This window comes from Bos taurus, chromosome 14 (assembly GCF_002263795.3).
Source record: "Bos taurus isolate L1 Dominette 01449 registration number 42190680 breed Hereford chromosome 14, ARS-UCD2.0, whole genome shotgun sequence".
In the NCBI taxonomy this organism is placed as follows: domain Eukaryota; kingdom Metazoa; phylum Chordata; class Mammalia; order Artiodactyla; family Bovidae; genus Bos; species Bos taurus.
Genome location: NC_037341.1, coordinates 43,845,101 through 43,865,332, shown reverse-complemented (window position 1 = coordinate 43,865,332; position 20,232 = coordinate 43,845,101). Strand labels below are relative to the sequence as shown.

Below are 20,232 nucleotides of genomic sequence, written 5' to 3'. Positions count from 1 at the left end.
CTCCCCAACTTCAACCCCTTCAGCAGCTTCTTTATTTTGGAATAAAGTCCAGATTCCGTACCCTTACCTATAAGACCCTGCATAATCCTCCTTGCCTCCATGGCCCTCCTTGCCTCTTCACATGATCTCAAACAGATCACACCACCTCTCCTTTCCCTCCAAACTAACTGTTCCTTTCTGGCCCTACAGTATGTCAAGTTCTTCTGCATCTTCACAGCTCTCATTAACTCTTCCTTCTACCTGGAAAACCCTAGCTCATAGCATGGTTGGCTCCTTTTCCAGCCTTCAGGTCCCAGCTCACAAGTCACCTTCTAGAGGCTTTGTCTGACCTAGCGTTTCCCATCCCCATTTCCAGAAACATTACCATACCTGAAACAGTCATCATTTGTGATCATTTCTGTCTCTCCCCCATTAGAATGTAAGTTCTGAAGAACAGCTTCTTTTCTTTCCATCACAGCCACTGGAATATTCCTTGCTAAGTAGCTATTTAGTTTAATGAATAAAGGAATACCATCAGCAAGAAGGCTTGGAATGAATGAAAAAGTGCTTTCATCTATCTTGACTTCATTTCCAGATGGATATTTGGACTCTCAGATACCTGTAATTTTGGTTTGAGTCATTAATTCCCTTAAGTGGAAGATATTTTTTAATAGAACAGCTTCATTGTTTGAAAAATGAGCAGAAAGCACTCATAGGGTGAGGATTTATTAATTAATATCGTCATTATCTGCTCTGAATTAAAAAAAAAATCAAGCCAAATTCTTTTTTGTGAACCTTGGGGCTGGAGTAGGGGGGAGGGAAGGTTTTAAATTCTCCCCCTTTGGTTCATCTTCCATCTCATGCGTTTGGATCAGTGGCTCAAGAAGATCAGGGAGCCTGAAATTTGTGAATGGTCTCCTTAGAGTAAACACCAGCTCTTCACGATAGTGTACTTTAAAGTGTCCTAATTCTGTCTCTGCTTCTCAGCTCCCCTCACATCCCTCTCTCCCAGTTTCTGCTCCAGCTCTTTGCTGCCACAGCTTCTAGAGCTCAGTACTGCTCATTGCAGCAGGAAGCATGGGCAAGCTGTCCACAATGCCCGGGAACTGCAGTGGGAATGGCTAGGTTGCAGTGTCAGGAAGGCCAGCCACCTGGGACCTCTGGAAACCCCAGGCCCCTGGGCTCACGAAGCTCACAGGAGGCGTGGGCTCCTTCTTGCTGTCACTAATCTATCCGTTGCAACGGACTGTAGCCATGTGCCACTGTGCTGTGTCTTCAACTTGCCAGCCCGAAAGTGATCATTCCCAACACACAGGATACGCCTCACTTTTGCATGTTTCTAGGTATTTTGTTTCAATTGAGAAAGATTTAGGTGGGGGTGACTGGCTGAATCAGGATACTAATTCCATCATAATAGCCGGTGAGTCATTCTCTAAATGTGTAAATGATGGCTTTCTAGAACAGGGCTTGAGAGCAGAAATCCTACTAGACTTGTAAACAAACCTACAGCAATTCTGTCAGTTCAGGGAAGGTATCCTTGTTTATTGGTCAGGGGAGGCTTATGGTTGAAACAACCCATTTCCAAACTTCAGTGGCTTAACTCCATAAAGGATTTCTCATGTCACAATCCAATCAGGTCAGCAGGAGTGATGAAGGGGTGTTTCTGCTCTACACATTCTCCAGGGACCCAGGCCCCTTCCTCCCAGTGCAGAGATTCTTAACTTGGAGTCCACAAGTCCCGTAAAGGGAGTGGAAAGAATTCAGAGAGTCTATGAAATTAGGTGGGAGAAAAAACATATCTTTATTGTCATTAATGTTTTAACTATAATTTAGCATTTCCTACAATTATGATTGGAGACATCAAACCGCTATAGTATTAGTGCCTCCTGTGACTTTTCTACCAATACGAAATATGGATGTTTTCATATCACCTTACAATCTTAGCAGATATCATGAAATGTCATTTATGCACAACGCCACTTTGAAATTATGGTAGTTACTAAATTCACTTAAAGATCTTATTAGTTTATGTGTTAAAGAGTATATATATTACCGCTTCACGAAATTTTTAAATATTTTTATAACTATTTCAGCACACTCACAGTTTTTTTAATCCTGTGTATTTTATTTTAAACATTATTAATAAAAACATTACTTTAAGAAGGGGTTCATAGAATTTAGCAGACTGCCAAAAGAATTCACAGCCAATAAAAGATTAAAAATCCCTAAAGTACAAGTTCTGACTGTATAGCAGAGGGAACTATATTCAATGTCCTATAATAAACCATAATGGAAAAGAATATAGAAAAGAACGTATAGCTGAATCATTTTGCTGTACAGCAGAATTAACACAACATTGTAAATCAACTATACTTCCATTTTAAAAATATTTTTTAAAAAATTCCTGAGGCACTACTGTCCCCTAAGTCCTTGGGTATACCGTACCTCTAATCAGCAAAACAGGCTGGAGTGACACTGACAAGTAGTTTAGGGACAAGGCTTAGAAGGAATGTATGTCACTTCTGCCCTTATTCCATTGGCCCTAATTCAGTCACATGACTTCACCTAACTTCAAAGGGGGCTGGGAAATGAAGTCTAGCTGTGTTCCCAGGAGGAAACAAGGATGGGGCTTGGTGAGCACAGGGGAGAAAACTCACTCCCTGTCAAATTCACTCCAGGAAGTATATCGTAATAAGACCATAATAGCTGCCATTGGTTGAATAATTACTCCCGTCAGTATTGCGCTAAACGATTTTGCTTTCGTGACCCTATTTAATCATCATAATAACCCTATGAGACAGGTACTATTGTTCTTACTTGATAAATAAGAAAACTAGGACTTGAGAGAGTAAGTCCAAAATCAGGGCTCTCAATCACTTTGCTGGACTGTTTTGGAAAACTTCTAAGATCCTCATAGGAGAAGATAGATTTGTGTCCTGGTGGAGAGAGTAGTTCCAGGAGCCAGACTTCCAAAACTCACATTCTGGTTTTGCTCGAAGCTGGCTCCATTGACTAGGCATGTTTTACTGAAGCTTTCCATGAATCTGTAAAATGGTGATGATAATAGTATTCATCTTTTAGGATTAAATGAGATAAACTCTTAGACTAGCACTTGGCACATAGTAAGTGCTCAATGAATATTCTAAAATTCACTGTCATTAATGCCGGGTTTCCCTGGTGGCTCAGATGATAAAGAACCCACCTGGAATGCAGGAGACCTGAGTTCCATCCCTGGGTTGGGAAGATTCCCTGGGGAAGGGCATGGCAGCCCATTCTAGTATTCTTGCCTGGAGAATCCCCATGGACAGGGGAGCCTGGTGGGCTACAGTCCATGGGATCACGAAGAGTCAGACATGATTGAGCGACTAAACACAGCACAATGCCTGAAAGACACTGTAACCACCTTAAAAAAAAGTGAACTAATGGGGTGGGAGGGAGGTTCAAGAGGGAGCAGACATATATATATACCTGTGGCTGATTCATGTTGATATATGGCAGACACCAACACAATATTGTAAATCAATTATCCCTCGATTAAAAATATATTTTTTAAAAAGTAAACTAAATGTTCCAGCCGGGCTCAGTATTTAAGAAGGAAGCAAGAAAATCTCTGAGGTCACTAAGATCCTCACCTGGGGGGTTTCCTAGAATGGTGTGCTGAGTTATAGTCAAGAGACTGGGAAGCTGTTATGTTGATGGGTTAGTTTTCATTTTAATGTAACCTTGTCTTCCCTTTCTAGAACTCCATGAAGGTGATGTTCAAATGCCTCTGGAAGAACTGTGGGAAGGTTCTGAGTACTGCAGTGGGTATCCAGAAGCACATCCGGACCATTCATCTCGGGTAAGGAGCCCTCCCTTTGGAGCTGGGTGTATCTCCATCAAGTTCAGTCCAGGACCACCTACACTCAGAATTACACTTCTCATTGTGCCTTAAAAATTCTGAACACAGAAACAGAGACTGGGCCTGCGTGGTCTTCCTAATCACTACGGAGATGGCCACTGCAGATAATACAGGCCAGTGTGGCAAGTGGAAAGAACATGGACTTAGAGCTGTGAAGCCTCCCTAATGCACTCACCAAGTGATATTAAGCAAGCTGCTGCTCGAAGCCTCAGTTCTCTATGAAAAAGAAACTCAGAATATCCGCCCTGCAGGGTCATGTGTGATGCTCAAAAATAAAACGTATGTGAGAGTGATTTGTAAAAGATGGAGCACCAGGGTAGGGTAGGGTAAGGAGTCCTTAGACCCCCTGAAAATGTTTGTAAAATTATATGTGCAATTTTTTTCCCCAGTGGAGTGTGTTAATGACTTTGTGCCTCAAAGGCAGACATAGCCTGAAAAGGGTTTAAGAACCACAGTGACAATCAGTGTTGCTATTCTTATGAAGCCTGATGACCTGCTCTATCCTTTTCTGTTGCCCAAATAAGTCCTTTATTTGTACAACAGACACATTTCCCTGTGTTATACAAAACCTTTCTAAGGAAAGATAAAACGAAGTTTTGCGCAGCAGGGATTAGGGGCTACTCCAGAAGGGCTGTGATGGTACAGCCTCTTGTTCTTTAGTCTGTGGGTCTTTCTTGTCCAGGGATGTGGAACTAAGAAGGGATCTCGAAAAGCTGTAAGTGATAAACTGTGCACAAGGCAAAGCCAGACACATGACTGAGCCCCCAAGTGCTTGGACACCGAGGGGTCCTTTCAAAAAGATGTTGTTGGTGTTCGGTTGCTAAGTCGTGTCTCTTTGCAGCCCCATGGACTGCAGAATACCAGGCTTTCCTTCTTCCTGAGTTGACTCAAACTCATGTCCATTGAGTTGGTGATGCCACCCAACCATCTCATCCTCTGTCACCCCCTTCTCCTCTTGCCTTTGATATTTTGCAGCATCAGGGTCATCTTCAATGAATCAGCTCTTCGCATCAGGTGGCCAAAGAATTGTAGCCTCAACTTCAGTGTCAGTCCTTCCAATGAATATTCAGGGTTGATTTCCTTCGGGACTGACTTGTTGGATCTCCTTGCTGTGACTGCTGAGAAATAAGCACTATAGGCACTTGGCCCAGCCAAGGATAAATTTAGGCAAGGCATCATCCATAAAAAGTGATAGAAAAAGAAAACAAGAACGGGTTCCAAGGTGATTTTGCTGATTCCTGTGGGTGGGCTCCTGCCATGGCTGGAGAGAAGCAGGAATCCAGCTCCCTCACCCATAGGCTGGGGATACTGGGGACATAGCCAGACCTTTCCGGGGCATGGCATGTGAAAAATCACCAAGCACCACGGTCATGGCCCAGCAAAGCAGGGCTTCGGCTCCACTAGCCAGAGGGTCCACTCCACCCTCCAAGAAACCCCACACAGAACCCACTCCTTCAGGGAAGGACACCCCACGGCGTCTTCGCTCAACTCTCACCATCAGCCAGCTCACAGTGTAAATAACTCAGTTATTTGAACGTTTAGAAAGAGCTTTCTGAAGCTAGATTCAGGAGCTGCGGGTCTTTGTTTTAAAGTCCATCTCGCCCAAAAGTCAAATCATATTCAACACCACACAGAAACACATACCCTATCTATGTGTTTATAGACTGTGAGTGGCATCACATGAGTTTCTTTTGAGCTTCCAGGGTGCTCTCCTGGTGGGTGAAATTCAAGTACAGCAGGCGCTGTATTTGCTCCCCTGGGATTCCCTTTTTCCTCTGCGTGCTTCACATGGCCTTGATGAGTTAGAATCCCCATCTCTGCCAGCCACTACCCAGGAATGTGCCTGGGAGCCTATAGGAGGATGGGGCAGTTTTTAATGAGTGTTGATTGGCTTGTGAAGAAGGTAGCTTAACCCAAGCCCCCAAATACATACCTTGCATCTGATATAGCTGCAGTGCACACCACACCAGCATAAGAAGTGCTCCGTTTTTCTCGTAATTCTCACTCCGTTCTTACACACCAGGGGCTGATCCTGATTTATCCCCGTGTAGGACACACGATGTTCCCCAGGCCTGCGTGTCTATTAGTAGCACTCGGCAGCCGGTAGCGACTCGGCTCGCCCTTTCCTGGAGAGGAAGTGGGGACAGAAATAGAACAGATGCACATTCTTCGGCCCACTCTCTGGGGTCTTCGATGCTTTGCTTGTAGGAGAGCCAAGCCCTGCCTGACCTGATACGGAGCAGACACCTCCCTAGATGCCTCAGGCAGAGAGCTCAGGGGAAACAGAGCCAGGCTGGGAGAAGCCGCTGATCTGGCTGAACAGCAAGGCCCAGGAGAAAGGGAGATTTGTATTTTAGGTTCTGTGCAGGGATTGTCAGTGGAAAAAAGTTTATTCTGAGTCAGTGCCCTGCTCCTGCCAGATATGGTCATGAAACTTGGAGATGCCCCAGGAAAGCAACATTTACAGATCCCATCCCATAAAACCAGCTGCAAGAATGTGCATCATTTCCCTAGAAATCCTCAAGTCCAACAAATAGTAGTTATTTGACAGGCTTCCCAGGAGGTCCAGTGGTAAACAATCTGCCTACCAATGCAGGAGATGCAAGAGATGCCGCTTCGATCCCTGGGTCGGAAAGATCCCCTGGAGGAGGGCGTGGCAACCCACTCCCGTATTCCTGCCTGGAAAATCCTATGGACAAAGGAGCCTGGTAGGCTACAGTTCATGGGATTGCAAAGAGTTGGACACGACTGAGCCCACACACACACACACACCCTTGACAGTTATTTTCTTTTCCACAAAACTTACTGTGGAAAAACACAATTTTCTGTGTCTCAGAAGAACCTGAGGAAGCATCAGAAGATACTTTTCCTGATGATAGTAAACACTGAGTCTTTCTAGCATCAGCCTTATTTTTATTTAATAAACATTTAGTGCTTATTGATGCTTTTGAACTGTGGTGTTGAAGAAGACTCTTGAGAGTCCCTTGGACTGCAAGGAGATCCAACCAGTCCATTCTGAAGGAGATCAGCCCTGGGATTTCTTTGGAAGGAATGATGCTAAAGCTGAAACTCGAGTACTTTGGCCACCTCATGCGAAGAGTTGACTCATTGGACAAGACTGTGATGCTGGGAGGGATTGGGGGCAGGAGGAGAAGGGGACGACAGAGGATGAGATGGCTGGATGGCATCACTGACTCGATGGACGTGAGTCTGGGTGAACTCTGGGAGTTGGTGATGGACAGGGAGGCTTGGCATGCTGTGATTCATGGGGTCACAAAGAGTTGGACACGACTGAGTGACTGAACTGAACTGACACGTGAGTGCTCTACACCTCTAAGTACTGTGTTTAGTAGGCTCCCGGTGGACACGGAAGGCCAGCTGTGCTATGCTGCTTTATATAAGGGCACAGGCTGCTAAAATTACACAGGCAGCTGGGAGGTGTCAGGATTCGAACCCCGGCAATGTAACTCCAGAATTCATGTTGGTAATCACTGTGCTATAGCATCGGCTTCTTTCTTTCATTCATTCAGCATTTAACAGGCACCTACTGTGTGCCAGATGCACTGAAACATGTGGTATCTATTAAACAAAAATGAACAAGACACAGCCCTGAAGAATCTGTCTTAGGGAGGCGACAGAGGTTTAAAACAATTACAGAAATGCACCAAATCATTAAATAAATAAAGTGAATTGAAATGAACACACTTCAAAGTAATTCCGTGGTGGCTCAGTTGGTAAAGAATCTGCCTACAATGCAGGAGACCTGGGTTCGATCCCTGGGTGGGAAAGGTCCCCTGGAGAAGGGAATGGCAACCCACTCCAGCATTCCTGGGCTTCCCTGGTGGCTCAGGTGGTAAAGAATCTGCCTGCAACGTGGGAGACCTGGGTTTGATCCCTGGGTTGGGGAGATCCCCTGGAGAAGGGTACGTCTACCCACTCCAGTGCGACCGCCTGGAGAATTCCAGGGGATCGCAAAGAATCGGACACGCTGAACGTCTTTCACTTCCACTTCTTCAAAGGGAGCTCAGAGGATTTAACTGTTTGAAGCTAAATCCTGATGCCTGTCCCTCAAAAGAAGTCCCCAGTTTGAGAGCTCAGGTCACTTGCTCCCCTACCCCTCGCCCGGCCACTGTCAACCGCTCCACAGCCTGCTCACTGGCTCCTGTTCCTCTTGCCCTCCCATCCTCTGTTCTTTCTCCAGACAGTGGCCAGGGTGAGCCTTTTAAAAGTACTTTATGTCTGTGAGTCGGTTTCTGTTTTGTAGATAAGTTCATTGGTATCATTATTTTTAGATTCCATATAAAAGTGATAGAATATGATCTTTGTCTTTCTCTATCTTACTTCACTTAATGTGATAATATCTAGGTCCAGTCATGTTGCAAATGGCATTAGGTGGCATTAGAGAACAAATTTATGGTTCCCAAAGGGCATAGAAGAGGAAGGGGTGGAGTGGGGAGAGAGAAATTAGGAGCTTGGGATGAACAAATACACACTACTATGTATAAAGCAGATAAACCACAAGGACTTACTGTATAGTGCAGGGAACTATCCTCGATATCCTGTGGTAACCTATAATGGTGGAGAAGGCAGTGGCACCCCACTCCAGTACTCTTGCCTGGAAAATCCCATGGGTGGAGGAGCCTGGTAGGCTGCAGTCCATGGGGTCTCTGAGAGTCGGACATGGCTGAACGACTTCACTTACACTTTTCACTTGCATTGGAGAAGGAAATGGCAACCCACTCCAGTGTTCTTGCCTGGAGAATCCCAGGGACGGGGGAGCCTGGTGGGCTGCCGTCTATGGGGTCGCACAGAGTCGGACACGACTGAAGCGACTTAGCAGCAACTTAGCAGCAGCAGCAACCTATAACGGAAACAAACCTGAAAAAGAATACACACACGCGCATGCACACACACACATATGGCACTTTGCTGTACACCTGAAACTAACACAACATTGTAAATTAACTGTACTTACTATACATCAATTTTAAAAAATAAAAATAACAAGTCACTTAGATACTTCAAAATCCCCAGAGGCTTCCATCATATTTGGAACAAAATACCAAATTTTCCCCAGGGCTACAAAGCCCTGTGCCATTGTGTCTCTGCCTTCCTTCCCATTCTTCTCCCATCACTCTTTGCCTGGTGCCCTGAGCACCAGCCACCTACCTCTCCGTCCTTCTCAGAAAGCAACAAGCCAGCCAACCCCAGGGTTCTGTGCATTCTTCTCCCATAGTTCCCACAAGGGTTTTTCCCTCACCTCATTGAGACCTCTGCTCAACTGTCATCTCAGAGTCTTCCTATGAATACTCTATTTAAAATAATGTCCCGCATCGCTTGCCCTGATTAAGGATGGTCTTAATGCTGCTTAATTTTTCTTTCTGGGATTTATCACTACCTAATGTATTAAATGGAGAAGGCAATGGCACCCCACTCCAGTACTCTTGCCTGGAAAATCTCATGGCCGGAGGAGCCTGGAGGACTACAGTCCATGGGTTGCTAAGAATCGGACACGACTGAGCAACTTCACTTTCACTTTTCACTTCCATGCATTGGAGGAGGAAATGGCAACACACTCCAGTGTTCTTGCCTGGAGAATCCCAGGGACGGGGGAGCCTGGTGGGCTGCCGTCTATGGGGTCGCACAGAGTCGGACACGACTGAAGCGACTTAGCAGCAGCAATGTATTAAATGGACTTCCCTGGTGGCTCAGATGGTAAAGCGTCTGCCTACAGTGTGGGAGACCTAAATATCTGTTTCTTTATGGGTTTACTTTTTTTAAATTGACTTATGGTTAATGAATAATATTATATAAGTTGCACACGTACTGTATGGTAATTCACAATTTTTATGATTATAGTTCATTTATATTTACTGTAAAATATTGGCTATATGCCCTGTGTTTTACAGTAATACAGTCTTGTAGCTTAGCTGGTAAAGAATCCGCCTGCAATGCAGGAGACTGCAGTTCAATTCCTGGTTTGGGAAGATCCGCTGGAGAAGGGATAGGCTACCCACTCCAGTGTTCTTGGGCTTCCCTGGTGGTTCCAACAGTAAAGAATTTGCCTGCAATGGGGAGACCTGGGTTCAATCCCTGAGTTGAGAAGATCTGCTGGAGAAGGGATAGGCTACCCACTCCAGTATTCTTGGGCTTCCCTGGTGGTTCCAACAGTAAAGAATTCACCTGCAATGGGGAGACCTGGGTTTGATCCCCGGGTTGAGAAGATCTGCTAGAGAAGGGAATGGCTACCCACTTGAGTATTCTTGACTGGAGAGTTCCATGGACAGAGGAGCCTGGCAGGCTATAGTCCATGAGGTCACAAAGAGTTGGACACAACTGAGCAACTTTCACATACATACATACATCCTTGTAGTTTATTTTATCCATAATAGTTTATACCTCTTAATCCTCTACCCCTATACTTCCCCTCCCCCTCCTTAACTACTGGTTTGTTCTCTATATCTGTTTCTTTTTTGTCATATTCACTAGTTTTTTGTATTTTTTAGATTCCACATACAAGTAATATCATAGTATTTGTCTTTCTCTGTCTGACTTATCTCACTTGGCATAATACCCTCTAAGTCCATTCATGTTGTTACAATGGCAAAATTTCATTCTTTATGCATGAGTAGTATGAGTGTGTCTGTGTGTGTGTGTGTGTGTGAGAGTAGCTCAATAGTGTCAGACTGCTTACAACACCATGGACTATAGCCCGCCAGGCTCCTCTGTCCATGGAACTGTCCAGGCAAGAATACTGGAGTGGGTTTCTATTTCCTTCTACAAGAGATCTTCCCAACCCAGGGATCAAATTCGGGTCTTCTGCATTGCTGGCGAATTCTTTACCATCTGAGCCACCAGTGTGTGTGTGAGTGTGTGTGTATGTAGTGTCTTCTTTATCTAATTGTATGTTGATGGACATTTAGGTTGCTTCCATATCTTGGCAATTATAAATAATGCTGCTATGAACATCAGGGTGCATGTATCTTTTTGAATTGATGTTTCTGATTTTTTTTTTCAGATATATACCCAGGAGTGGAATTGCTAGGTCATATGATAGTTCTATTTTTAGATTTTTAAGAAACCTCCATACTATTTTCCACAGTGACTGCCCCAGTTTACCTTCCCACCAACAGTGTATGAGAGCTGCCTTTTCTCCACCTTCTCACCAACATTTGTTGTGTTCTTTTTGATGATAGCCATTCTGACAGGTGTAAGGTAACATTTCATTGTTGGTATTATTGGTTTGATTTCCATTTCCCTAATAATTAGCATCTTTTCATCTTTTTTGGCCACCTGCATGTCCTCTTTGGGAAAAAGTCTATTTAGTTCTTCTGCTCATTTTTTAAATAGAATTGTTTGTTTTTTTAATGTTGAGTTACTGAGCTATTTATATATTTTGAATATTAACCCCTTATCGGTCATGTCCTCTGAAAATATTTACTCCCAATCATTAGTTTGTCTTTTCACTTTGTTGATAGTTTCCTTTGCTGTGCAAAAGTTTTTAAGTTTAATTAGGTCCCATTTCCTTATTTTTGCTTCTATTTCCTTTGCTTTAGGAGACAGACTTGAAAAAAAAAAATATTGCTACAATAGATGTCAAAGAGTGCTGTGCCTATGTTTTCTTTTAGCAGTTTTGTGGTGTAATGTCTTACGTTTAGGTCTTTAATAATCCATTTTGAGTTTATTTTTGTATATGGTGTTAAAGAATGTTCTAATTTCATTCATTTACATGTGGCTGTCCAGTTTTCCCAGCAACATGTGTGGAAGAGACTACTGTTTTTCCATTGTATATTCTAGCCTCCTTTGTCATAGATTAATGGACCATAAGCGTGTAAGTCTATTTCTGGGCTCTCTATTTCTGTTCCTTCAATCTATAAATATGTTCTTATGCCAGTGCATGCATGCTCAGTCACTTCAGTCGTGTCTAACTCTTTGAGACCCTATGGACTGTAACCTGCCATGCTCCTCTGTCCATGGGATTCTCCAATCTAAAATGCTGGAGTGGATTGCCATGCCCTCATCCAGGGGATCTTCCTGACACAGGAATCAAACCTGTGGCTGCTGTATCTCCTTCATTGCAGGTGGATTCTTTACCCACTGAGCCACCTGGGAATCCCCTTTATGCCAGTACCCTACTGTTTTGTTTACTGTAATTTTACAGTATAGTCAGAAGTCAGGGAGCATGATTCTTCCAGCTCTGTTCTTTCTCAAGATTGTTTTAGCTATTTGGAGTCTTTTGTGTTTTCAGACAACTTTTTAAATTATTTGTTCTAGTTCAATGAAAAATGTCATTGGTATTTTAATAGGAATTGCATTGACTCTGTAGATTGCCTTGGAGAGTGTGGTCATTTTAACAATATTAATTTCTTCCTATCCAATAACGTGGTGTATTTTTCCATCTGTTTGTGTTGTCTTCAATTTCTTTCATCAGTGTCAGATAGTTTTCCAAATGCAGGTCTTTTACCTCCTTAGGCAGGTTTGTTCCTAGGGATATTATTATTTATTTTTGATGCATTCTGTTACAAGTTTCTTGTCTGCCTCTTCCACTAGACTGTACGTTCCATCAGGGCAGAATCTGTTTTGTTCACTCTAATATTGGGTTCCTAAAAAAGTGCCTGGACATAGTAGACTCTCAATAAATTTTTTTTGAATAATTGATTGATTGGTTGATTAGTTGAGTCAATTGCTTTAAGATATCAAGGAAGGCTTCCCCCGGAAGTGGACAGTTGCAGGATAAGTAGAAGTTTGCCAAGCAGACAGGACAGAGGAAAAGCATTCCAGACAGAAGGAACAGCATGTACAAGATCTCAAGGCAAGAAAGCAGTGTGGGTGAGTAGGATTGCTTTGCTCTCTTTTGCATTAGGCGTGTTGGGGAGTCTGACTACAGTGATGGAGAAGAAGACTTTTACTACACTGAGATCAAGCTCAACACAGACTCCGTGGCAGACGGTCTGAGCAGCCTGGCCCCAGTTTCGCCCTCCCAGTCCCTGGCTTCGCCTCCTACCTTTCCCATCCCAGATTCCAGCCGAACAGAAACTCCTTGTGCCAAAACCGAGACAAAACTGATGACACCCTTGAGCCGCTCTGCTCCCACCACCCTCTACCTCGTGCATACTGACCACGCTTACCAGGTGACTGGCCAGGGATCATGAGAGCAATCACTTTACTCCTAACCAAAAGCGGTAGCATTCTGACCTGTGAGTTAAGGATTGTTACTGTTGTGTCTGACTCTTTGTAACCCCATGGACTGTAGCTCATCAGGCTCTTCTATCCATGGGATTCCCCAGGCAAGAATACTGGAGTGAGTTGCCATTTCCTATTCCAGGGTGAGTAAAGGATAGCTCAGTGGAAGAACAGCATCCAGGAGAGCCCAGTAGCAGAGTTTGCCTTTTTTCTCCTTTTAAAGACAGAATCTCATGCAGATTGGACCCTAGGGTGTTCTTGAACTTCCCAAAACTGACTGAAGATCTGATCCCTGAGAAGTTGTTATGAGGATTAAAATCCTTAATATTGTAACACTCTCAGGAGGGTGCCTGGCACATGATGTGAGTACTTGTTAGATAAAAAAATTATATAAATTAAGATGAACTTTGACAAGCGTTGGCACAATGACAGCCTCATCCTGTACTGCAGATCCAGGACTTTGTGCCCCGACTCTCTGAATTGGTAACTAACTCTCTGGAGTTAGTTAGGCTGGAGCCATGGTTGTCAGTGTTCAGCAGATCAACAGTGTCAGCGTCACCTGGGAATTTGTTAGAAATTCACATTCCCAGACCTGCAGACCAGAAGCGAGGGGTGAGGCCGAGCAGTCTGTGTTTAACAAACCCTCCAGGTGATTCTGCCTCACTCTAAAGTCTGTTAAGGCCTTAGAGACAAATCCTGCAAATACAGGACACAGCTAAAACTCCTTCCTCCCCCAGCAATTCTGAACTCTTTTAAGTGTCGATTAATAAAATTTCAATACGCTCAAATAAAGAAAAAAAAAAAAAAACAGTTTTCCCATAATTTTCAACTACTTTATGTAACTTTTTAAAAGAAAACTCTCCTGTACATATTTGTAATTTGTGTTCTTCCACTCCTGTTTATAAACACTCTCCATAGAACTGAATATATGACTGAATTCAATTAAATCAAAACATCAAGTTGTTTCTTTCTCTTATGTTAGGTATCTACTTTTTAATTATCATCAATAAGGCTAGTGAGGACACTTCTGTGCCAGTAGTTGTTTTTTCTCCCCATTGAATTTCCAGAAGAGTAATTACTGAGTCTTAGGATACAGCATGAACAGCTATGTATTGCCAAAATATTTTCCAACGGTGCCAGTTACAAAACCACTGCCACTAGCAACTATATCTATAAAAGTAGTAAAACTAACCCTGTAGAGAAGTCATTCAGCCATTTATTAAGTAGACTTCAACTCAAGAGCAATGGAATAGCGCTAATTATTAAATTAGTTGATGCAGCAACTTTCATTCCTGACTCTTCTATTCAAAAAGGATAATTCATCCCTTAGTTCTTGTTTGTCAATATTGCATTTAGGTCCAAAATCATGGGCTTGAACCAACTTAAATTATTTTTCTTATGTATTTAATGAGAGTTGGAACATACACTAAGGGATCTAGAAGTTCCTTCCCAAACTATAGATTCACAGCATTGGGATTTTTCTGTTTATAGTTATAAGTGTTCAACATAAAGATATTAAAAACGTGAGCAAAGAAAGAAAATCCATCCCAAGTCCCAACAACAAGGAAGCCCCTTGGTTCATATGGTCCTTCAGGACTGTTCTACGTGTGCATTTTAAAAATGGAGTCTATTACAGTACTGTTTTCGCTGTGCTTTGTTGTCTCCACTTGATATCTCATGAACATTTTCCCATGCCAACGAGTGTTCTTCAGCATCATTTTCCCTATGTGTTTCCAGTTTTTTTAAAAAAAATATAATACATAGTTATGCAATGAACATCCTTGTGTCCATTTCTTTAGAATAAATTCTAGAAGTGGAATAGCTAGTGTACAGAACACTAAGAATTTTGACATGTATTGCCAAATTACCTTCCCAAAATGTAATTGTCAACCTACCATCTCTCCCAACTTGATAACAAGGAATTGTATCTCACAGATGTCCTAAGATAGGTACGTGTATGTATAATCAAATTTCTATTCAGAAATCAGCAGCCAAAAACCTTCTCCTCCTATACCTTAGATTGCTTTAGATGTATAAAAAGTTTAGCTACTTTCTTTAACCATGCTTAATCTCCTCCTATTATAATTTTGTCATTAATAAAGCTGAGATTATTTCTGAAGCCTTATTTTGGTAATGACAGCTTAAGACTCCAAGGAGAAATATTCTTTCAAAACAACTTTCTCTGTTTTCTATTTGATAGGCCACACCCCCCGTGACCATTCCAGGAGCAGCCAAGTTCACCCCCAACGGCAGCAGCTTCAGCATTTCTTGGCAGTCTCCTCCAGTTACCTTCACAGGCATTCCAGTAAGTAGAAAAGCAAAAAGCCAGAAATCTGGTCAAAGCCAAGCATACATTTAGAGAACAAATTGTAGAAACATGCAAAATAAAAGACAAAAATTAGAATGCCAGAATAATTTTTTTTAAAGTGATATTTGTAAGCTCACCAAGCTATCTCGTGGTCCAGACTAGCCCAACTTCTCTGTGAAAAGGTGTTTTGACGGGAATTTTAGAAAGTAAAAGACAGTTTCATCTGTTGATAAACATCTTGTTGGAAATATATCAAGATTTTTTTGTATGGGTGGTGTATTTGTATGTTTCCTAAAGGCTTTATAAAATTAATAGTTGAACTCAGACCCCAAAGATAAAAGGAAGAGACTCTACAGGTAAATGGCGTGTATCATTATGAGCTCTCTGGTGGCTCAGATGGTAAAGAATCTGCCTGCAATCTGCCTGGGTTCTATCTCTTGGTCAGAAAGATCCCCTGGAGAAGAGAATGGCTACTCATTCCAGTATTCTTGCCTGGAGAATTCCATGGACAGAGGAGCCTGGTGAACTACAGTCCATGGGGTCACAAAGAGTCGGACACAACTGAGCGACTAACACTTTCACTTTTTCTTTCAACTATATACAATTTGACTTTGAAATTATTGTTTGTGGGTATGTCATTCTGAAAGTTCAGATAGTAGAAATTGAAATCAACTTTTTTCTTCTAAAGCCTAAATAATCCATGCTGATGGGTAATTTGCAAATAAATGAGTATTGAAATATGCCATCGGATTTAAGGATTATTTTAGAATTGATTTGACATATTAAATAATTACTGTCTGAAAACTCACCATGAATTTACTTGATTCTTAACTATTCATTTAGAAGATATTGAGTCTTTTACAGCTTATCACAGAATATCCATAGCCCTCCACACTGCTCATGCTCAGGGGTTTACAACTCCTGATAAGGTTCAGAAAGTGGCTTATGATAATAGATATTAACCTTATTTTCTCCTCTCCACCCCCTCCCCAAGGACCTCACAAAAGCTTCTTATTGAAACCGCTGGCAACTCCCAGAGGTTTCCAGCAAATGCTAAGGCCTCCTGTGGAGCTGATAAAAATGAAAGTGGCTCAATCATTTATGCTGTGCTCTGTCAAAGAATAGTTATTAAATTCCTTAGAGGAACGGCCAACAATAAAAAAGCATCCTGCTGGCAGCAATTTGAAAATCTTGTGGCTTCCAGAAAATACCCCTAGAATTGGATTTTTAAGCAGTATGGTGGATCTGGAGTAATTATGAAAGGTGCCGGCTTCATGAAGAGTGGGAACTGCTGGTTGTTCTCAAAGAACAAGAATACGATGGATGACCTTGTTACAAACATTTAAAAAGAAGAGATTAGATGTGGAGGTATTAGTTTTGCTTCTGGCAAGAGCAATAATTCCCCCAAGGTGGGTGTCAGCCTTTTTGGCAACTTTTTTTTTTTTTTTTTGGATAGACATAAAAAGACCAGAGTGGCTCTCAATATGACATTTGAGACTACCCTTCTAACTCAGAGAGGCAGCTCCAAACATAGAATTACAGAGACCTACTCTTCTGAATTCTGTTCAGTCCTGTCTTTGATTAGAGCTGAATTTTCAGAAACATACCCCACATTGCTCATCTGGTGAAAAAATAAGTACAGCATGTAGACAGAACATTGAAGTTCAGATTTCCTTTCAAGTTACCTCTTTTATCAGCCCAAATGGAATATTTTCCCCTTTGTTCTATTAATTAAATCATTTCCTTTTGAAATAAAGTGACATCACTGTGAGTGGTTTTCACTAGTTTTAAGTCCCCTGAATCTCCTAAGCGGCTGACACGGCAGGACACCAGTGAGGCTCCCTCCTCTTGTTGATTTCTCAACAAGCAAAGTTTAAGACTTTTCTCTCTATGGATACTATGGATATCTCGGCCCTCCTCTCAAGGTCCTAGATTTTTCAGAGTTCCTCACTTCACTCTCGACTGGTTCCCAGCGACATCCTGGACTAGAGCTTTGACGGAAAGTATGTAGAATAACTGTGTTAAGTAGATTCCCACTAAAATCCTATGTGAGCTACTAATTTATTCTTTCACCAGAGAATTCCCAATCTATCTGATTTTAGATGGCTTTAGCAGTCAAGCTTGCCATTACTATTTAAAAATAAAGGTAAGGGAGTAGGGAAAGCTGCCCTTTACCAAGGCTTTTGTTTTATTCTAGAAGGATGACAAGGTTTACTACTCAAAGTGTTCTTCATGTTGTCCTACTCTCAAGCATGTCTTTTTTTAAAAGAGTAAAAAAGTAGCTGCTTGCTGTCTGCCCACTTACACTGGGGGCTGGATCTCACAACTCCACACCTCCTAGCATAGGACTGTCCATGTCCACTGACTGGGTGCCAGCAACCGTCCCTGAATTCTCCACAGCTGCTAGTCCCACCCTTAGAAGATGGGGAGCCAGGCTGACTGAGAACACGTGAATCCCCACCTCCTACATTTGTGTAATAGGGTTTTCAGACAAAAGCTCTAAAAGTTTCAAATGATAAGGCACTAGTATTAGGGGTGGCTTCCACTTTATCCAAACTGATGAACAGAGCAGTTGCTATTTTATTGAAAGTGTTAGTTACTCAGTTGTGTCCGACTCTTTGTGACCCCCATGGACTGTAGCCCTCTGTCCATGGAATTCTCCAGGCAAGAATACTGGAGTGGGTAGCCAATCCTCTTCAATGAACGCATTTCTTATTTTACTCAAAAGCAAGTACCCTGAGGTTGTCAACCCCATTTAAGATTTCCTTTTTTCCCCTGTCTTTGAGACCTAGTATTGAAGAGGAGATGCTTTCATATGCTTCCTAGAAAGTAGAAATAATCTCCTTCTGTGAAATCCCAAGGTTTGCAGAATTTTATTTATTCATTTGCCTACTCTGGACTTCCTGAATTGGGGGCTTTAATAAGTTCCCTGGGTAAGACTTCTTCCCAGAGGTGTATAGCTGAGAAAGTCGATCTGCATATTCACAAACATAACTATAGGTTCAGTCTTTTCTAGCCCAAGGCTATGGGCATAGGGTAGGGAGAAGACCATGGTTAATTACAGCTTTCTTGACCTGTTTTTCCCCAGTGACTCCTCTTTTCTTCTAATTATTTCCCTTTCTTTCCCTGTCTTCTCAGGGCAGAAAACTGAGAGCTCTCGGCCCCTGTGTTAGTCTGCCGTAATAGCAGACTGGGTGGTTTAAACAACCCACATTTATTTTCTCCCAGTTCTGGAAGCCAGAAATCTCAGACCAATGTGCTAGCTGACCCCTCCTGCTGACTTGTCAGAGGCCACCTTCTCAATATGTCCCCACATGGCCTTTTCTTTTGGAGGCGGGGAGATGGAGAGAGAGCCGTTGGGTCCCACCCTTTTGAATTCATTTGGTGGCATTAGTGGTAAAGAACTCGCCTGCCAGCGTAGGAGACCTAAGAGATGCAGGTTCCATCCCTGGGTCAGGAAGATCCCCTGGAGGAGGGCATGGCAACCCAGTCAGCATCTTGCCTGGAAAATCCCTTGGACAGAGGAGCCTGGTTGGCTACAGTTCATACGGTCACAAAGAGTTGGACACGACTGAAGCAGCTTAGCACACAGGCAGCACATACCTTTAATTACTCCCTTAAAGGCTCCATCTCCAAATACAGCCACAGTGAGAATTAGGGCTTCAATATGTGAAGGTTGGACTGCACAAAATCTGGTCCATAATAGGCCCCATGTAAGTAAGTAGAAGCTAATCAATCTGCTATCCAAGGGCCATGCCAAGAGGCTTCAGGTCAGAGAAATCATCTCCAGACCTGAAATAGTGCTTATTAGCTCTTTAGCTGGTTTTTGTTTTTTTTTTCCCCCAAACACTTGGATGGAGGATTCAAAATTGTTTGTTAGAAGAAATTAAAACCAAGACGGGAGGCTTTTTTGCATTTGAGAGATATAAAATCACAGAGAAATTTCTCCAACGTATTTGCTACTGCTACTGCTAAGTCACTTCAGTCGTGTCCGACTCTGTGCGACCCCATAGACGGCAGCCCACTAGGCTCCCCCGTCCCTGGGATTCTCCAGGCAAGAATACTGGAATGGGTTGCCATTTCCTGCTCCAATGCATGTAAGTGAAAAGTGAAAGGGAAGTAGCTCAGTCATGCCCAACTCTTAGCGACCCCATGGACTGGAGCCTACAAGGCTCCTCCGTCCATGGGATTTTCCAGGCAAGAATACTGGAGAGAGTTGATATCTCCTTTCTCCAGAGGATCTTTCTGACCCAGGGTTCAAACCCACATCTCCTGACGGCATCTCCTGCATTACAGGCAAATTCTTTATCACTGAGCCACTGGGGAAGCCCATTACTGAACTGATTTGAGGCAAATACTAACTCTGGCATTTACAAGCTGTGACATCTAGCCAGTCAGTCACAGAACCTCTCTTAAGCAATGCCTTCAACTTAGCTGTACAACCACTGCCTCGTATTGCTGCATTTTCAAGCACAGTGCTTGGCACTGGTTGACGTTGAGAACTTACTGGTGTTGTTATCTGTGATGTATCTCATTGCTATTAAACAGAGGGCAGAGAAAGTGGATTCTCCTTATTGGGACTGACTCATATAACACAGATATACTCAACATATGGGAGAAATCAGCCATAATTTTTGCAGACTGTAATTTAGAGTTCTTTATTGGAAGGACTGATGCTGAAGCTGAAACTCCAATACTTTGGCCACCTCATGCAAAGAGTTGACTCATTGGAAAAGACCCTGATGCTGGGAGGGATTGGGGGCAGGAGGAGAAGGGGACGACAGAGGATGAGATGGCTGGATGCCATCACCGACTCGATGCACATGAGTCTGGGTGAACTCTGGGAGATGGTGATGGACAG

General features: G+C 42.8%; 1 protein-coding gene and 1 long non-coding RNA gene across 4 annotated transcripts in view; one reads left to right on the top strand and one right to left on the bottom strand.

Annotated features, from left to right (window-relative positions):
• LOC101905394 (uncharacterized) overlaps positions 1-6,190 on the bottom strand; it is a 45,012-nt gene extending 38,822 nt beyond the window's left edge. The window contains exon 1 of the long non-coding RNA XR_001501851.3: positions 5,814-6,190. This is a non-coding gene — a long non-coding RNA (uncharacterized lncRNA). The remainder of the gene's footprint in view (positions 1-5,813) is intronic.
• Positions 1-20,232, top strand: part of ZNF704 (zinc finger protein 704) — a 260,938-nt gene that overhangs the window by 221,212 nt on the left and 19,494 nt on the right. For all 3 annotated transcript variants that reach the window (XR_003038029.2, XM_025001516.2, NM_001205753.1), the window contains 3 exons: positions 3,720-3,820; positions 12,744-13,011; positions 15,264-15,368. Coding sequence is in view for 2 of the 3 variants with exons in the window: in XM_025001516.2 (XP_024857284.1) it covers positions 3,720-3,820; positions 12,744-13,011; positions 15,264-15,368 (474 nt within the window). In the remaining variant the exon portion in view is untranslated. The remainder of the gene's footprint in view (positions 1-3,719; positions 3,821-12,743; positions 13,012-15,263; positions 15,369-20,232) is intronic.